This window comes from Artibeus jamaicensis, unplaced genomic scaffold, assembly GCF_021234435.1.
Source record: "Artibeus jamaicensis isolate MK-2021 breed Jamaican fruit bat unplaced genomic scaffold, CSHL_Jam_final contig_465, whole genome shotgun sequence".
Taxonomy (NCBI): domain Eukaryota; kingdom Metazoa; phylum Chordata; class Mammalia; order Chiroptera; family Phyllostomidae; genus Artibeus; species Artibeus jamaicensis.
In genome coordinates, this window is record NW_026521843.1 from 35890174 (window position 1) to 35908305 (window position 18132).

General features: G+C 37.4%; 1 protein-coding gene and 1 non-coding gene across 7 annotated transcripts in view; both read right to left on the reverse strand.

Annotated features, from left to right (window-relative positions):
• MTIF2 (mitochondrial translational initiation factor 2) overlaps positions 1 to 18132 on the reverse strand; it is a 28745-nt gene that overhangs the window by 6225 nt on the left and 4388 nt on the right. For 5 of the 6 annotated variants that reach the window (XR_008391984.1, XM_053667012.1, XM_053667011.1 and 2 more), the window contains 8 exons: positions 13101 to 13272; positions 12501 to 12661; positions 11531 to 11707; positions 6620 to 6759; positions 4213 to 4337; positions 2637 to 2841; positions 1988 to 2240; positions 1220 to 1360 (listed from right to left, as the gene is read on the reverse strand). Coding sequence is in view for 5 of the 6 variants with exons in the window: in XM_053667012.1 (XP_053522987.1) it covers positions 1220 to 1360; positions 1988 to 2240; positions 2637 to 2841; positions 4213 to 4337; positions 6620 to 6759; positions 11531 to 11707; positions 12501 to 12661; positions 13101 to 13272 (1374 nt within the window). In the remaining variant the exon portion in view is untranslated. Of the gene's footprint in view, positions 1 to 381; positions 670 to 1219; positions 1361 to 1987; positions 2241 to 2636; positions 2842 to 4212; positions 4338 to 6619; positions 6760 to 11530; positions 11708 to 12500; positions 12662 to 13100; positions 13273 to 18132 lie in introns of those variants that run through there. The other variant, XM_053667014.1, reaches the window with a different exon arrangement.
• Positions 10854 to 10983, reverse strand: LOC119034685 (small nucleolar RNA SNORA11). Its single transcript, XR_005079608.2, has one exon. It is a non-coding gene; the product is annotated as a small nucleolar RNA SNORA11 (small nucleolar RNA).

The following is an 18132-nucleotide window of genomic DNA, read 5'->3' on the forward strand; positions in this document are numbered from 1 at the left end:
CCAGCTGAGCCACACTGGTCTGGGTGAAAGTGAGCATTTTACCAAAAAACAAATAAAGTATTTAACTGCAAATACCTTGGAGAAAAAACAAAACAAACATGCTAACCTTAAACAGTGAAACAAAGTTAATGCAAACACCTTAATCAAGAGAAAAACCACCAGTTTGAAAGAAAGTCTTATCATTAAGAAATCATTGAATACACTATCTACATTACCACAGTACAGTGCTAGGCCAGCGATTTTCAACCTTTTTCATCTCATGGAACATACCTTGTATAAATTAATAAATTCTGTGTAACACCAAAAAAAAACTGTTTTGCCAATCTGACAAAAATTAGGTATAATTGTGATTCATTTACACTGGATGGCTATTGTTGTGTTGGCTGTTGTCATTTTTTAATTTGACAGTCTAAGGGAAAAGAGTTTGGGGCCCCTGACTTAGCATTCAGGTAGCGCACGTTTTAAAAATTCTTGCAGCACACCAGTTGAAAATCACTGTGCTAGGACAATTAGTACCCATGAAAATACTGAGTTAACCAGCATTACTGAAAATACCTTTTCAGTAGTAGAGGTAACATCTAATTTTAATTAAGTCAGGCCATGAAGTAGCTCCTTCCTAAATGATTCATTAATCACTCAGTAGTGCTGGTGCTTTGCTAAGTGACAGACCTAGTTAAAGAGACAGTCATGAGTCCCCTTTTTGTGTATCATAACTTCGAGTAATAAACAGTCCCCTTGCCTTCTAGGCATTTAAAGCTAACAATAACTTTCTGTCTAAGGAAGATGATTTATCAAATAATCAATGAACAAAAACAGGTAGCGAAAGGTAAAAGATGAAGCAAAGTGCTGAACAGGCTGATCACAGTGTTAGGAGCATTTAAAAATCTATAAGAAAGATACAGAACCAAACTTGGATTGGGTGGGGAGCTGGGAAGAGTGGGGAGATAGGAAAGTAACGGTACTTTAAAAAAAAAAAAATCAAGAAACACTACTGAGGTTTGGACTAGTTCCCCAAGGTTGCAGTACAATGACAAGTAGAGCTACAGCTAAAATACTGCATGTCCCACCCGCCCTCAATCAGTAGCAGGGGACTGAAGTACAACAGGAAGGGTGATGCGATAAAGCAAAAGCCAGGTGCTGCGAGCCAGACAACAAAAGACAGAAGCCAATGGTTCAGTGAGTTCTAGGAAACAAAGCCAACAGGAAATGGAGTCCTTACCATGAAATGTTTCAGCAAGGTTAACATCATTTTCACTGATATCACCCACACCAAAATGTACTAATTCGAGTTCACACTCATGGGAAGCGTCATAGGTATCCATAACGTTCAGAATGGCCTCAACGGAACCATCAACATCACCTAAATGCCGCACGAGTTGAAAATTACTGGTGTTAGGAATTAGGCATTGACAGACACAAAAATGGTAATAATCTATTTAAAACCTTAATAGGAATGACATTTACCACTAAATCCACTTTTATTTAGGTTCAGCATTATAAATTATCTACTTAATTTATTAAAGGATAATGAACTAAATGTACATCAGCAAGTATCAGGAAAAAAATGCTTACTAAGAAAATCTCAAAATGGGTGGAAGAGGTCAAAAGGTACAAACCTCTAGTCACAAATAAGCCATGGAATGTACTGTACAGCATGGTGACTACAGTTAATAATACTGTACTGCACATGTGGAAGTTGCTAAGAAAGTAGATCTTAAAAGTTCTCATCACAAGAAAAAAAATGTATATATGTATGTTGATGTTAACTAGACTTTTTGCAGTGAAAATTTCACAATATATACAAATATTGAAACATTATGTTATACAACTGAAACTAACATATATGTCAATTATGCCTCAATAAAAGTAAGTCTTCCCCAAAATACTGAGATACTTTTGGCTTAAATTTAACAGCTCAAATTAATTGTGACAATGAAGAAATAGATTTATTCCCAAAATGAGTTAAGTAAAATCTTTTAAAAGTCACCTTTAATAATTACAGGAAGTATATTTGAATCTCTTTCTACTTTCTCTTTTGGCTTTAAGATCTTTTGTTCTTTTTTTTCTTGGTACTTTATAAACGATCTCTGCTTCCAATGTAAACTGCCATACTTCTCACGGGCTTTCCGATGTGCTTCTTGGTGTTCCTTTCTCTTTTCTTCTATCATTTTTAGATCCTCTTTGTTTTTTTCCTCTTCCTGCTCATATTTTCTCCACTCAACAACTTCACGTGCCCTTGACTTTATAGGGCAAACCCCCCCCCCAAAAAAACAGGCATTATTTAACTACACAGAAACCAGTAACTGCTAGGTTAAAAGCTTTCTGTTTTTCCTCCTTTATGAAATTAGTTTAACTCATTATAAAACCACTAATTTTATAAGTTTCAAAAAACTTATAATAAAACTTTAATTTGGAGGCTTCATGTATAATTGAAATAATTTAAAAATCCTATCTCAAATTTTTAAAAATTCTATAGCAAAAAAAATTCTGAAAAGGAACTATTGGTCCCCTCACACCTCCTTATAATCTAGAATTCCTAACACTACTTAATAAGTTAGCAATTACTTCATATAACATTATAGACTGATAATTAAAATCATATCACACCTAATATATAGGAATTAAGCTTTATATACCTCAGATTCTACTTCAAGAATTTCATCCCCTGCAGAAGGGAGGTCTCTCCAGCCTATAATTCCCACTGGCATGCTGGGACAGGCTTCATTAATTGTTTTTCCATTTTCATCAAACATTAAACGCACTTTTGCCCAACTCTTTCCAGCAACCAGAATCGAGCCTTTTCTCAAAGTTCCTCTTTGAATTATTGCTGTAGTAACAGGACTAAAATGAAAATAAAGGTATTTATTCTTAAAGCCATTCTTAGGATGTAATAGTACTTTCTTAAGTAGAGCAAAGACATCTTTATAAGACTTAAATACGTACAATACATACACAGTGTTTACCACTTCTCAACTTCTCAAGCTGTTTTTCTTTTTTTTTATTTTTATTTTTTAATTAATTTTATTTAGTTATTTTTCAAGTACAGTTTTTTGTCTATTTTTCCCATCCCAGCCTCCCCCGCCCCTTGCTCCCCACCTCCCTCCCATTTCCACCCCCCTTAGTTCTTGTCCCTGTATCCTTCCTATTTGTTCCTCCAAATCCCTCCCCCTTTTTCCCCTTAACTTCCCTTCCTTCTCCCCTCTGGTCACTATCCCCTTGTTCTCTATTTCAGTGTCTTTGTTTTTTTTTCCTGTCAAGCTGTTTTTCATACTATAAAAATATTTATTCACAATTGTTGAAAGGTGGAAGCAACCAAATGTCCGTCAATGGAAGAACGAATAAAGAAAATGTAGTATATAAATATAATGGAATATTATACAACCTTAGAAAAGAAACACAGTTACATGCTATAACACAGATGAACCTCAAGGTCATTTAGGGTAAGTAAAATAAGGACAAATAACTCCAAATCAAAAAGGACAAATAACTATATGATTCCACTCATATGAAATATCTAAAGTCAAAATCATAGAAACAGAAAATGAAAAGGTAGACCTGGGGGAGAGGGAGAGAAAATCAGTGTTTCATGGATACAGTCTCAGTTTTGCAAGATGCACGACAATGTGAACATACTTAAAATCATTGAACTGTACATTTAAAAATGGTTAAAATGATAATGTTACATACATTTCTTATAAAGTTATGGTAGTGGGAGGTTGCAGATAGCTGAGTTTTCTGACAGAAATCTAATCCCTTCTTTAATTTGTTAGGCAGTGGGAAGACTTCTTTTGCTGATAGAGAGGGAAATTAAAGACAAGAATACCATTCCAAAGACCTTCCTAAGTGTTATATTAATAGGTAAGGACATAAAGAATTTAGAAACCTTAAAGGCAACAACTGCTATCTCATTCCAATTTCTGTTAAGACATGTGGCTTTGTCAGTTCAGTTAAGTCAGTGGGGAAAAAAAAATCAAACAAATTAAATGCTTAAGTCATCTAAATATGACTACTACAAGTATACAGGCAGTTGTTATGGTCTAATAACTTCATTTTTGTGTCCTCTATGCTAGTGCAATAAAATACTTTTCAAAAATGCTTTGAAAATATTGTTTATGGACTAACCATAACATGCAATAAAAATAACATATTATGGTATGATCAATTCGTAAAACAATGGAACTATTAAAAAAGGAAGCATTTTAATAGTCTTACCCTCTTCCTTTGTCTGTGAAAGATTCTATCACTGTACCTTCCACTGGACCGGTAGGGTCTGCTTTCAATTCTAACATTTCCGCAAGAGTAACTGTTGCCTCTGCCAAAGCCATCAAATTATCACCCTTTAACAAAAAAATGTGATAATGGACATTAATATTATCTGTAAACACCAGGGACAGAAAGCCAAATAATTATTGACAATTATACTATCTCTCTCTCTCTCCCACCAAAGAAAACTTTATTTCTAAATCTTTCCACTTTAAAAAAGTATTTCCATTTCTCTATTCCTATCAATGACCTTAATGTATTATTAGTTGATGAACTGATAGGAGTTATTCTTTTCTTTTTAATTTCCCTTTATTTTTATTGTTGATACTAATATATACATTTTTCTTTAAGCATTAAAAGCATGAATTATGCAATTGGAAGGAAGAAAGGAAGGAGGGAAGGAAGGGGGGAGGGTGACAGGGAGAGAGGGACACACCAGAAAACCTGATGCAGGGACAGAACTTGCAAGGAACAGTGACTATTTTTTTTTAAGAATGCCCATTAGTGATGTTTGTTAACACTCTTTCATAAAAGGTGCTGCATTCATTCTCTCCACTCCACTTGTCTATATAATTTTATTTTCTTCCTCTCACTTTCTTTACAGTCGTACTTTACATTGAGGTTCTATCCAATGTGACAAGCTTTCATACCTATTTTTTCATTTGATCCATTGTAACTACCCAACTATGCAAACCTAAAAGTCACTTCGCCTCCCTGGATCTCCTTTCTTCAACTGTAAAGTGAAGGACTAGATTACGTGATTATTTTACCTTTCATGATCTGCACTTACTGTGCTTGCTAGGGCTCTAAGATTACACAGCTGATTAACTGATGATCGAACTGGAACTGAAGGGCAAGGGATTTTTTTCATCTCCATGTCAGCCATGGGATTGTTCACAGTTGTTACAGAGTATAAAACAACAAAGATAACTGTAAACAAAATACTTTGCTTACCCATCTATAATACTTATTCCTAGTATTTATTCCAATTTACAAAATGCTGCTCTGAAAAACAGTGCTGGGGTTGTTTTCTTTGCATGTTGACCTTTTCCAAGGTCTTTGCATGTTGACCTTGGAAACGAAGGCCTCACCTTACTTCCCTGGACCTCTCTCCCAACTCCCTCCACTCTCCCGTCTCCAGATTTACCTAACTCGTCTCATGGTATTTGGGCCGGAAAATGTAGCCATGTCTTCAAACATTTTAATCTTGCCATCTGGCTTTCACAGTGCAATAGCAATTAAGGTATAGTGGAAAGATAACAAAGTAAGGTGGCATTCTATGAATTTCAGAGAAGAGTCATGGTTTTACTATTAAAGGGAGGCATCATTTCTTTTTTTTATGGTTTTATTTATTTTTAGAGAGAGGGTAAGGGACGGAGAAAGAGAGGGCGAGAAACATCGATTGGCTATCTCTCGCATGCCTCCAACCAGGGACCTGGTTCACAACCCAGACAGACCCTGGTTCTCAATGTGCCCTGACAGGGAATTGAACCAGCAACCTTTTGGTTTGCAGGATGACACCCAACCCACTGAGACATACCAGTCAGTGCGAGGAGACATAATTTCTAAGCATCTTGTAGGTAAGAAATTTAGAAAAAGTAAAGATAAAATGAAAATTACCCGAAAGAATGTGGCCAAATACAGGACCATCCCTCAGTGAATGATCTTAGGGGGGGAAAATGTCTGTATTATGAGTAAACCATGGAACATAAGAATGAACAAAAAAAGAAATTGTTACTTAGCAGCAACTGCATAGGATAAAAGAATTGGAAAATGCTGTCACAAAGCTGGTAGTAAGCTTCCTTGGTGTTTTTCAACCAGAAAACAGTAACTGGTAATTTAAAAGAGAATAGAATTTGTCCTAATAACATTAGAAAACTTATAACAATTTAATTCATAGAAACACTAAGTCAGTCACTTACAAACTGAACCCAAATGTTTCACCTTTGTTCTAGGAAAATTTTTATTTATTTAAAACTTTCTTGAATGCCCTAAGACCTCTTTAGTTTTTCACTATAAATCAAGCACTTTTTATTATCAACTGGATTTCATTTCTGCTTAAAACATTCTTTAGGCTGCTAATACCCTATCCCCACATCATTCATCATTTATTCTCCTCATTCTAAGTATCTATAATAAGAACGACATCAGGTTTAGACTCGATTACCCACAGATCAGCTATGTAACCCTGGACTGGGACTGACCTTTCTGAGCCTAACTTCTAATCTGCCAAACCAGATACCAGCTTTGTCTAGTACCCAGAGAATTTTTAAACAACAGAAATGTATGTCAAAATGTTAGTTAGGTATAATGCACTGTGTGTGTTCCCGACTGAACCTATTGCCTGTGCCTTTACCGTGAGTGCGGAGACATGCACTGCCTGTACGTCACCTCCATAATCTTCACACACCACATCATAAGCTAGCAGTTCTTTTTTCACTTTTTCAGGATCAGCCTCAGCTTTGTCACATTTGTTTATGGCAAGGACAACAGGCACTGAAAGAGACAAAGTTATAAGAGTTCAAATGATGACACCTTCAATTCCAGGTATTCACAATGAAGACACCAATCTTTTCTCGCTTTCTCTTTACTCAGTGGATGTACTTACTTAACAAAGACCTAAAAAGACTTGCTTTAGGTCCACTGTGCTCTGCTTTCTACATATAAAGGATTCCAGATGTGAAATGTCAAAACTGTAATTATAAGCAGATTCTGAATTAACAATAGGCACCTAAGGTGATTGTAAACAAAACAAAAACAAAACAAAAAGATATGTTGGGTAGAGAAAGGCCTACCCTTAAGCCTGAAAGCAAGATCAGCAACTATACTGGAAATAATCTCCAGAAAAAAATCAAGAGAAGATTCTCATTCAATTCTTTTTTTTTTAATTTAATTTATTTATCTTTAGAGGGGAAGAGAAGGAGAGAGGGAGAGAAATATCAATGTATGGTTGCTTCTCGTGCATCCCCTGCTGGGAACTGGCCCTTGCTGGGAACTAACCTACAACCCAGGCATGTGTCCTGAGTGGGAATTGAACTGCGATCTTTTGGTTCGTGGGCTCATGCTCAATCCACTGAGCTACACCAGCCAGGGCCTCATTCAATTCTAATGCCACTAGATGATTTGCTTCTTCTTTCCAGAAACTACTGACTCATTGCTAAAACCTAACATTTTACACTGGAAATTAGGTATTATTACTGTGAACTTTCCTTTAGGATTTACAGCAACTCTTTATTCATACTTTAGCTCAGTGACTGACACATAGGAATAGATTCTCAATAAATGTTTACTTAATGAATGAACCAAATAATCTTATAAACTACTTGTCATTACTAAACATACCCTCTCATAAGAAAAATCACACAAAATTCTAGGAGATATTTCTCTGGTTGGGTTTCACCAACTCTACAATTTTCTCAGGTATCAAAGGAACAGAAATTGAAAACAGACACACAAAATAGCTATGCAATCCACAACCTACTACTATGAAAAAGTACATCCCATCTTGATGAACTGGAAATTAACAAGGACCAAGAGAACAAGTGAAAGCATGATAGAGATTTTCGGGTCAAGATGGTGGCACAGGTAAACACACTCACCTCCTTGCACAACCACATCAAAATTACACCTAATCTATGGAACAACCATCACTCAGACCATCAGCAATCGAGTTGAATGGAAGTCTGACAACTATGGAATTAAAGAAACTACATCCATTCAGACTGGTAGGAGGGGAAGAGATGTGGAATGGGTGGGTCCCATATCTACACGTGGTGGATAAAAACTTGAGAGGGATATCTTGAGGGCAAGGAGTCCTAGGCCCATACCAGGCCACCCGGCCCAGGGTTCCAGTGCCATGAAGATAAGTCCCTATATCTCCAGCTGCAAAAGCCAGAAGGTACTGAGTCAGTGGAAGAAACTTCTGGAGTCCCAAGCAGTTTCCTTTAAAGACACTACAAATGTACTTAATCAAACTCACTTCCTCTGAGCTCAAGCACCAGGGAAGCAGCTTGAAAGGCACGAGTGGCATACAGTAGGGAACTGAAGTGTGTGGCATTGAGGGAGGAGCCAGGGGACAGCTTTCTCTCAGACAGAAAGTCAGGCAGAGGCCATGGTCCCTTTCCTGAGCCCTCCCCATACAGAGGCACAGGCTGGCAGGTGGGTGCCATATCTGAGACTCCATCAACCTGGCTAACAATGTTTACCTTGCCCTGGAGATGCCCAGAGACTCCATCCTACCCAACTTACAGGCCCATCCAAGTTGTTAACCATGACTTTTCCATATAAATGGCTTGTCTTGGCTCATGCTTTACAAGTTCCTAAATCTCTCAAAAATGCAATAGCCAGCCACAGAGCCCCAAATGCCCGTACCTCTTCTAAGTGGCCCCAAGCACAGCAGTAGCAGCTGCCAGCTTAGAATCACAGCATGGCTTCACCTGGCAATCTCCTAGCCCAGCACAAGTAGCAGCCATCTCAGACTGCTTAATAGCTTGTGCAGTGTGACCCTGGACAGAACACAGGTGGTTGCTGACCTTGGCTTGCACCACCCAGGAAACTCCAAAGCCTGTGCACCCAGTGAACAGCTACAAACCTATCAGAGCACCACCACCCTGCTCTGCACAGCTGATCCTCCGCGGAGGGCAGAAGTTGGAAGTCAGTGGTTGAAGTCAGTGGTTAAAGTCAGTCCTTGCAGCTGACTGGCCTGGGTGAATCCATCCCATTGATCTGCTGACAGAAATCAAGGCTCAACTACAAGAGGATGGTGTACTCAGTCCACATGGAGGGCACACCTTGAGTACACAGCTTGGGTGATAGGTGAGGCTGTGCTACTGACCCTACAGGACACCTGCTACATTAGGCCAAGACAGAGGGATAAAACAGCTCTACCTAGTATATAGAAACAAACACAAGGAGGCTGCCAAAATGGCAGGCAAAGAAACATGGCCCAGATGAAACAGATCAAAACTCCAGAAAAAGAGTGAAATGAAATGGAGATAAGCAATCCATCAGATGCAGACATAAGGATGCTTATAAGGATGCTTATAAGGATGGTTATACTGGTTATAAGGATGCTCAAGGAACTTAGTGAGGACCTCAGCAGCATAAAAATGATCCAGTCAGAAATGAAGGATACACTAATGGCAATAAAGAACAATTTACAGGGAAACAACAGTAGAGGAGATGAAGCTGAGAATCAAATCAATGATTTGGAGCATAAAGAAGCAAAAACAACCAATCAGAACAACAAGAAGAAAAAAGGATCAAAAAAAAAAATGATGATAGTATAAACAGTCTCTGGGACAACTTCAAACATTCCAACTAACAGACCATAAGGGTGCCAGAAGAAGTGAAGGAGTAAGAAATGGGAAAAATCTATTTGAAAAAATAATAAAAGAAAACTTCCCTAAGTCCAGGAAGCACAGAGTCACAAACAAGATGAATGAGAAGAGGCCCACTCCAAGACACATCATAATGAACATGCCAAAGGTCAAAGATAAAGAGAGAATCTTAAAAGCACCAGACCATTATTAAATTAAATGGGTTTTTTAAAAGATTTTATTTATTTATCTTCAGAGGGGAAGGGAAGAAGAGAGGGAGAGAAATATCAATGTACGGTTGCCTCTGGTGCATCCCCTGCTGGGAACTGGCCTGAGACCCAGGCTTGTGCCCTGACTGGGAATCGAACTGCAGTTGTTTGGTTCGCAGGCCTGCACTCAATTCACTCAGCTATGCCAGCCAGGGTCCATTATTAAATTAAATGTTAAAGGGACTTATTTAAGGAAAAGAAGATCAAAACTATGAATAATAAAATGGCACTAAATACATATCTATCAAAAACTGAATCTAAAAAACAAACTAAGCAAACAACAGAAACAGAATCATGGATATGAAGAGCACTTTGATAGTTGCCAGATGGGAGGGGATGGATAAAAAGGTGAGGGGATTGAGAAGTACAAATAGGTAGTTACAGAAGAGCCACGGGGATGCAAAGTACAGTATAGAAAATGGAGTAGCCAAAGAGCCCCCATGAACATGAACAGTGGTGTGGGGATTGTCTGAGAGTGTGAGGGGGAACAAAGGGGGGGGGAATGAGACAACTGTTAATAGCACAATCAATCACATTGAATTTAAAAAAATGCATGATATATAGAATTTATCACATAGCTTAATAAACTTGTCTGCTGAGATCCCCAGCAAATTTATCACTCTCTTCTTTTTGTTATATTCCCTAAAACTATTAAGAACATAGTTCACTCCACAAAGGCAATTTTGAGAAATTAAAAAGGGAAGAGAATCACACTGAAAACTTGAAGATCAGATTCCTAATACAAACATGTTGCAAATTAACTGCAATGGGGAGTTCCTGATACTCTCTAGGTCTTAGTTTTCATTTTGTGAGATGAAAAGAATTTAACTAAATCAGTGATTCTCAACCTTTTTTTTCTTACCAAAACCCCTAGGGGAATGTGATGCATCCATCAGGTACATTTTCTGAAGAGGACAGCATTTGCACAGTGGGTACAATGTCATATCAGAATAAAAATGAATGTGTGGAGAATGTACCTGTTACAATTCTTCTTTTTTTTTACACATGTAGAGGTGTTTGCTCACAGGAAGGGCACGAGTTCTGTGCCCTCCACACGATGACCCCGAGTTTCTGTTGGGTGTGTTGTAAACTGAAGAGCCATTTCTTCGGGCCCCCTGCTCTGAGCACACCCGCTGTGTTACAATTTTTAAATGGAAAAATAAGGAGAAAATAGCCAAGTAATTTTTTGAAAGTTTCTATTTTATACCTTTGACCAAATGAGAATTTGCTGAAAGTATATGAGAGGATGTTTCTTGTTTCTTTTTAGAAAACAAGTCAAGATAATACATGAACAAGGAATAACAGAATTAGAATATCACTACTTTGCAACTTCTAATGAATTCAGGTAATGGGTAGAAAGGAGTTTGTTATTCTCTTCTTACTTTTATATCTAATAAAAATTTCCATGATAAAAAGTTATTTTAAAAGTTATTTGAGACTGTTAACAGTGTCACACTATGCCAAGTAAATAGTATAGAAAGGACTGTGGTTGTATTCACAAGTCCCAAATTGAATCCTGATACGCTGTTCTTAGTAGTTACATCAGTGGGAAAAGAATTCAATGGTCTTATCTGTAGAAGCAGGTATAATAATGCTGAGATTTCCATGGAGACTAAGTGAGCTACATGTGCACTACCCCAGAACAGCGTCTCCTGTAAGTCAGCCACCGCCACACAGTACCTTGAGCATCTTTGGCATGTTGAATAGATTCTACAGTTTGTTTCATTACTCCATCATCTGCAGCTACAACCAATATGACAATATCAGTGACCTGAGCACCTCTGGCTCTCATTGCTGAGAAAGCAGCATGTCCAGGAGTATCAAGAAAGGTTATCTTTTCCCCAGAAGGCAGAGAGACTGTGGAAACAGAAATCCAAGAAGACTAAGAACTCAAATGTATACTTCCTTAATATGAAGAAATATATGTGACATTATCAAACACAATTAATTCTTTAAAATAATTTTATTCTTTCTATTAATCTTAATCAGAACAATACGGATCATAATTTCACAGCAAAAAGTGATAACGTACTAGTGAGACCTGTAAGGGTTTCTTTGCATGTAATGATTTCAAACCAAAACTCTTCATATTTCTAAAATATAACTACTTCCATAAACATACCAACTTGTGTATATTCGGGAGAGAGAATACAGTGAGAGCTATGTAGGCAGCCACCCTGCATCAGCAAACATCAGCTGCACAACTGCCCTAACAACAAAGGCAATTTAGTATACAATTGGTAGCTCAGGATCCAGGTCCAAAAGCCTCGGTTTCAATATGGCTTTGCCACTTCGTAGCTGTGCGCCTTGACCAAGTAACTTAACCTAAACAAATCTCAGCCTTCTTACCTGTACGTAGGAATATTAATACCTACCTAATGGTAGCTATTATTTTTAATTATTATCAGCAACATTATCACAAGCTAGCACTGAAGAACGAGGTAGAATAAAAAGGTAGTATAATTTTCTTCTTATAGAATGTACAAAAGGACCTTTATTAACCACCTCCTCTATATTTCATCAAACCAATGGCTTTACTCTTTAGCCTTCCTTTTACTTTGCATTGGTCTATTTCACACTACGACACTAGCTTTAAGAAAATAATCTGTGGAGTTCCTAAGCACACTGTTAAAATAATTTGTGTTCATACCAAGAAAGGCGCCAATGTGCTGAGTGATGCCTCCAGCTTCCATGGCTGCCACTTGAGTTTTTCGCAGTTTGTCAAGTAGTGTTGTTTTCCCATGATCGACATGGCCCATTATTGTAACAACTGGGGACCTTGGGATTAATAAAGCTGGATCTGCCTGGGGCCTAAAATTAACAGCAAAGGAGTGCCATTTTTTAAACACCACAACAGTTTATAGCCAGTGAACTAACTTGCAGTTACTCTGTGAACTACCATTAACAATAAAAACCACCAACCTTCAGCTCTGATTAGACATCATCTGCTCTTCTATGCATACAACTTACGACAAAATACATGACTGCCCACCTACAGCTGGCATCTTCATAATAATGAGCAGAAATGAATACATTTTTTAAGTTGAGGATCAATATACATACTTGGAAAACCTGGAAAAATAACCCTTAAAGTTCTATAATAACCTGAACATAATGATGCTTTAAGCACTTCAAAGAAAAGTTTAACATGATTTTAACTGCAAAAAAAATTTTTAAGGCAACTCTTTCCATTAAAAAGTGTGAGTAAAACTATACGGTCTCCTTCCCCCATTATATGGTTATGTTTTACCTTCTCACAGCATCTTTATTTTCTCTGACTTTCTCCTGTTTCAATTTGCTCCATTTTAATTTCATCCCTGCCTTCTTTATTACTTCTTTGATCCAGACTTCATCTAACTGTGAGTCTGCTTCTAGTGAATCTATGTCGATAGAAGTGTTCATTAAAGCTTCATATATATAATCTGGGTGGAATAAGAAAGCGACCTCTATTAATAAATGTCCATATAAACAGTACACTCATCAGAGGAATAACTATATAAGCTATTTCTCTAATGCTAACAAATCACAAAGAAACTAAAAAGAAAATGATCTTTAAAATATAACACATTTATATAAATTGGAACTTCTGCATATTCATAAATATCTGGAATATTTATGTATTTTATGAACCATCTGAACCATCAGAAAAACATTAAATTGCATGTTGTATATATTTATTTAGTATTGAGCAGTTTATCATAGTCTAGTTCTTTGAAGACCTGTAGTTACATATGTCATACATTACAAATGTGTGTATATATACAGTAGATTCTTGTTATTCGCAGTAGTTATGTTCTATAAAATCTTCACAAACACTGAATTAGCAAATACTAAACCACTGCTCCGGGGGGAAATGCAGGGTTAGTTTCCTTTAGCCTCTAGTCACAAAATTTTCCCCAGCCAATCAATACATACCACATACCTTGTTTTAAGTGTTTCTGTTTAAAGACACTTTATTTTATTTTATTTTAATTGTTGTTCAAGTACAGTTTTCTGCCTTTTACCCCCATCCCAGACCACCCCCTAGACCTCCCCACCTCCCTCCGGTTTCTACCCCCCTTGTTATTGTCCATGTGTCTTTTATTAAAGATACATTATTTAATACACTATATTGTTGATTCATTAACCCTGAACTCATAGTCAACAGCACTATAAATTAATACCAGGACAAAACTTATCTAAACATGTACTTATTTTTTAAAATGTTATTTATTTACCTTTAGAGATAGGGGAAAAGAGTGAGAAAGAGAGAGAGAGAGAGAAACATGGATGTGTGAGGGATTGGTTGTCTCCTGCACACCCCCAACTGGAGACCTGGCCTGCAACCCAGGCAGGTGCCCCTGACTGAGAATCAAACCAGTGACCTTTCGGTTCACAGGCCAGTGTTCACTCCACCGAGCCACACCAGCCAGGGCTAGACATGCATTTTCTCTGTACAGCACACTACAGCGTTCCTGTAGGTAGTAACATTAAACTTCAGCACTATGCTCAGGGGTCATTTTAAGCAGCAAAATCACCAACAAAAAATACAAAAATGCAAAACATGTGGCACTAAATGAACCACAAAAATGACATTTGTTTACAGTCTGAGAGCTGAAACAAGAAGGCAGAAGGCATGAACCTTAGCTAGGAAAGTATGACGAGGCAACTCAAAATTTTCACCCCTCTGCACATGTTGGGGAATGCCTGCAAAAGCACTGTGAGTATTGATTTGGGGGCTGCAAATACATTTTAGAGAGTATGCCAAATCAGAATCCCCAAATAATGACAATCAACTGTGTGGACATACACACACATACACAATCCCTCACTATGCACACATGTAATTAATTTATGTTTACTATCTATTCAGGGTCCGAAACACCTTAAAATATATGAAAAATATTTGCTTGTTCTTTTGCATTTTATTTAATGTGCTTTGTTTTCATTTCAGTCATATATCCCTATGGATGAAAAATTAATGTACAGTGAACTGGGTGCTGGCCTGCAAACCAAAGGGTCGCTGGTTCAATTCCTGGTCAGGGAACAATGCCTGGGTTGCTGGCTGGGTCCCCAGTGAGGGGCCTGTAAGAGGCAACCACACAATGATGTTTCTCTCCCTCTACTTCTCCTTCCCGCTCTGTAAAAAAATAATTAAAATCCTTTAAAAATTTTTAAAAATATTCTAAATATTTTTAATTAAATATTTTTTTAATTAGCGTACCTATTATAATAATGAAATAAGTGGTTTTATGTTTCCAGTCTTTTAATCATCTTATAAATATATGTTTTTTGAAAGAAAGATATGGAATAAAACATCCTCAAATACACAAAATATAAAAGAACACTGTATTCAGTAGTGTGCTGATAAACGTTTACTCACAAGGCTTCCCCACCTCCAGAAAATAATTCCTGCACTGGCCAGACAGCTCAGTTGGTTAGAGCATCATCTGCATATGCCAAGGCTGTGGATTCAGTCTCCCATCAGAGCACATACGAGAATTAACCAATGCTTCGGGTGGGAAAAACACAATACAATTTGCAGATGATGTATTGTAGAACTGTATATCTGAAAACTATATAATTTTATTAACCAATGTCACCCCAATAAATTCAATTATAAAACATGCAGAAAATGAACCAATGAATGCACAAATCAGCAGAACAATAAATCAATGTTTCTCTCTCCCTTCCTCCTTCTCTCGAGTCAATAAATAAAGTATTTAACATTTCCTGATTTATGGCACTTCCTAATTTCTACGGTGCAAATACCATGGTTAACTTCCAGCTACCAACATGAAATCGCTGCACCCAGAGACGGAAAGAGGTGCGCAGCAGCACACTACTATTTACTATTTCTAACATAGGCAAAATATGCATGAATAAGCTCAAGAACATAGATAATAATAAAATGCAGTAAAATAACTGGGAAGTAGAGTTTTGATGAACGTTTATTACATTTATGATTTAATTTTTTAAAAGATTTTATTTATTTTTAGAGAAAGTGGAAGGAAGGGAGAAAGAGGGGGGGAGAAACATTAATGTGTGGTTGCCACTTACACGCCCCTAACTGGGACCCTGGCCTGCAACCCAGGAATGTTCCCTGACTAGGAATCGAACCAGCGACCCTTTGGTTCTCAGGCTGGTGCTCAATCCACTGAGCCACACCAGCCAGAGCTCATTTAATTTTTTTAAATGGCTGCATTTAACAACCAGCTCCCATAATCCTCTTAAGTTAGTGACTGGCTCACCGAGTGGTAACAGCTCCAGCACATCACTGACAACTCCACAATAATGCAAGAAACCCTTTCCTATATATCTCTGTACCACAACCCTTGCCAAGAAAACACATTTTAAGAACAATACAATTCAAATTTTCTATATGGATAAACTCTCAGAAAATAAGGAAACTCTTTCTAAAAAGAAAGATTATGAGTATAATTCTATTTCTAATAATACTAAGAATCCCTAATAATCCAGTAACTATAGTTTTGCTATATTTCTGAGAGGTAGCTTAAACGTAGGGATCTTACATATCAAGTGCATATAGTATTGACATATTTTTATCTTTATCCAAGACCTGAATAACTGTTTACATGTAGAAAAGTACCCAAAGCATTTCAATAAGAAATATTACATCAGGTTATTTTAATTGAGCCATGGGAAGAAAACATGTATTCAGACTGCTAATATAGTAGTTAAAACTATCTACCATATAAATACTATCTTAAATTCAAAAGGTATGTGAATATAATATTAAACAAGCTTCAAGTATATCAGTTTGGGTTTAGAGCACTGATCTGTGGAATTAAGTTTATATTTTAATTATTCTATTTATTTAGTGATACCAAGAAATTATTATGGTTGAGGGATGTGTGTGGTAATGTTTAAAAAAACCCTCATCTTTTAACAATAGATACAGAAGTACTTATACATTAAATGATATATTAATAATTGTTGTCACTAGGTTAAACATACATTGTGCTTAATATTCTATTATTTCTGCTTTCTAATATGTATAAAAATTGCGAAAAATGAAGTTTTAAAATCAAGCTTATTATTATTTATAAAATCATATCAATACAGGTTTTCATGAAAAAATTCTGAATGATATGACCATATCTGTTTGTTCTCTTAATGTTTTCTGGTTGTCAAATGATTGCCAAAGGCAACCACAAAGTTATTAGCACACAAGACAGGGTGCTAATTTTCTGTTCTTTGTGAGGATGCATATGCACAATGAATGGTAGCACCTTCAGGCAGAAAACATTAAAATTCTAGTTCAGCTGTAGTTTACAAAATAACAATTCTTGAGAGATAATGTGGTCTGTGCATAAGAAGAGCATGGGCTCTGAAGCCATACTTCCAGGGTTCAAATCATGGCTCTACCACATACTAGCTGCAAAATCCTGGGCAATTATTTAGCCTCTCTATGCCTCAGTTTCTCAACCAATAAATGGGTATAATAATTATACCTACATCTAGTACACTGTAAGAATAACAGAGTTAACAAATATAAAGTATTAGTACATAGTAAGAGATCAATAAATGAGTTATTATTATTCATTCTTTTTTCTAAAGCTCTGATTCACTTGTTACTTTATTTTGCCACAATTGTGAGCTAGTTCTTGTTTATTAAAAGTTATCTTGGACTTCCGCCAAGATGGAGGCATAGGTGGATGTGCCGTGCCTTCTCACACAACCAAGTATAGAGACAACTAAATATTAGCAACAGAAAACACAGCCAGAACACGGAAAATTGAATTTTTCAGAAGTCCATTAACAACAAATTCTTCAGCCTGACTGGTAAGGGGCGAAACCAGCGGCTGGTGAAGTGGGATTACACAGGAGGTCTCGGTCAGACGGACTCAGGCCCGCGGAATCCAGGCGCAGGGTTGGACCTAGTGAGCGACCGGGTGAGCGACTAGGCGAGCGACTGTAGGGGAGACAGCGGGGAAGCGGGGCTGCGTGTTGACTGTGGTCGCGCATTTGTGCGCAGATAGACAAGCGAAGGAGTGGGCGATTGGACCGGGACCCAGCAGGTCCCCGGCGAGCTGCTGGGAGGGGGCCACCATTTCCCTGCTCTGACCACGTCCCCACATACAGCATCACAACCCAGCGACCTGGGAGTCCAAGGCGCCACTTCTCACACTTAAAGGGCAAGAACAGACCAAAAATGGCGCAAGAAGATCTCAAAGCCCCAGAGCCTATAAATCTAAGTGATGAAGAAATAGCAAAACTCTCAGACACACAGTTTAAAACACTGGTGATCAGGATCCTCACAGAACTGGTTGATTATAGCC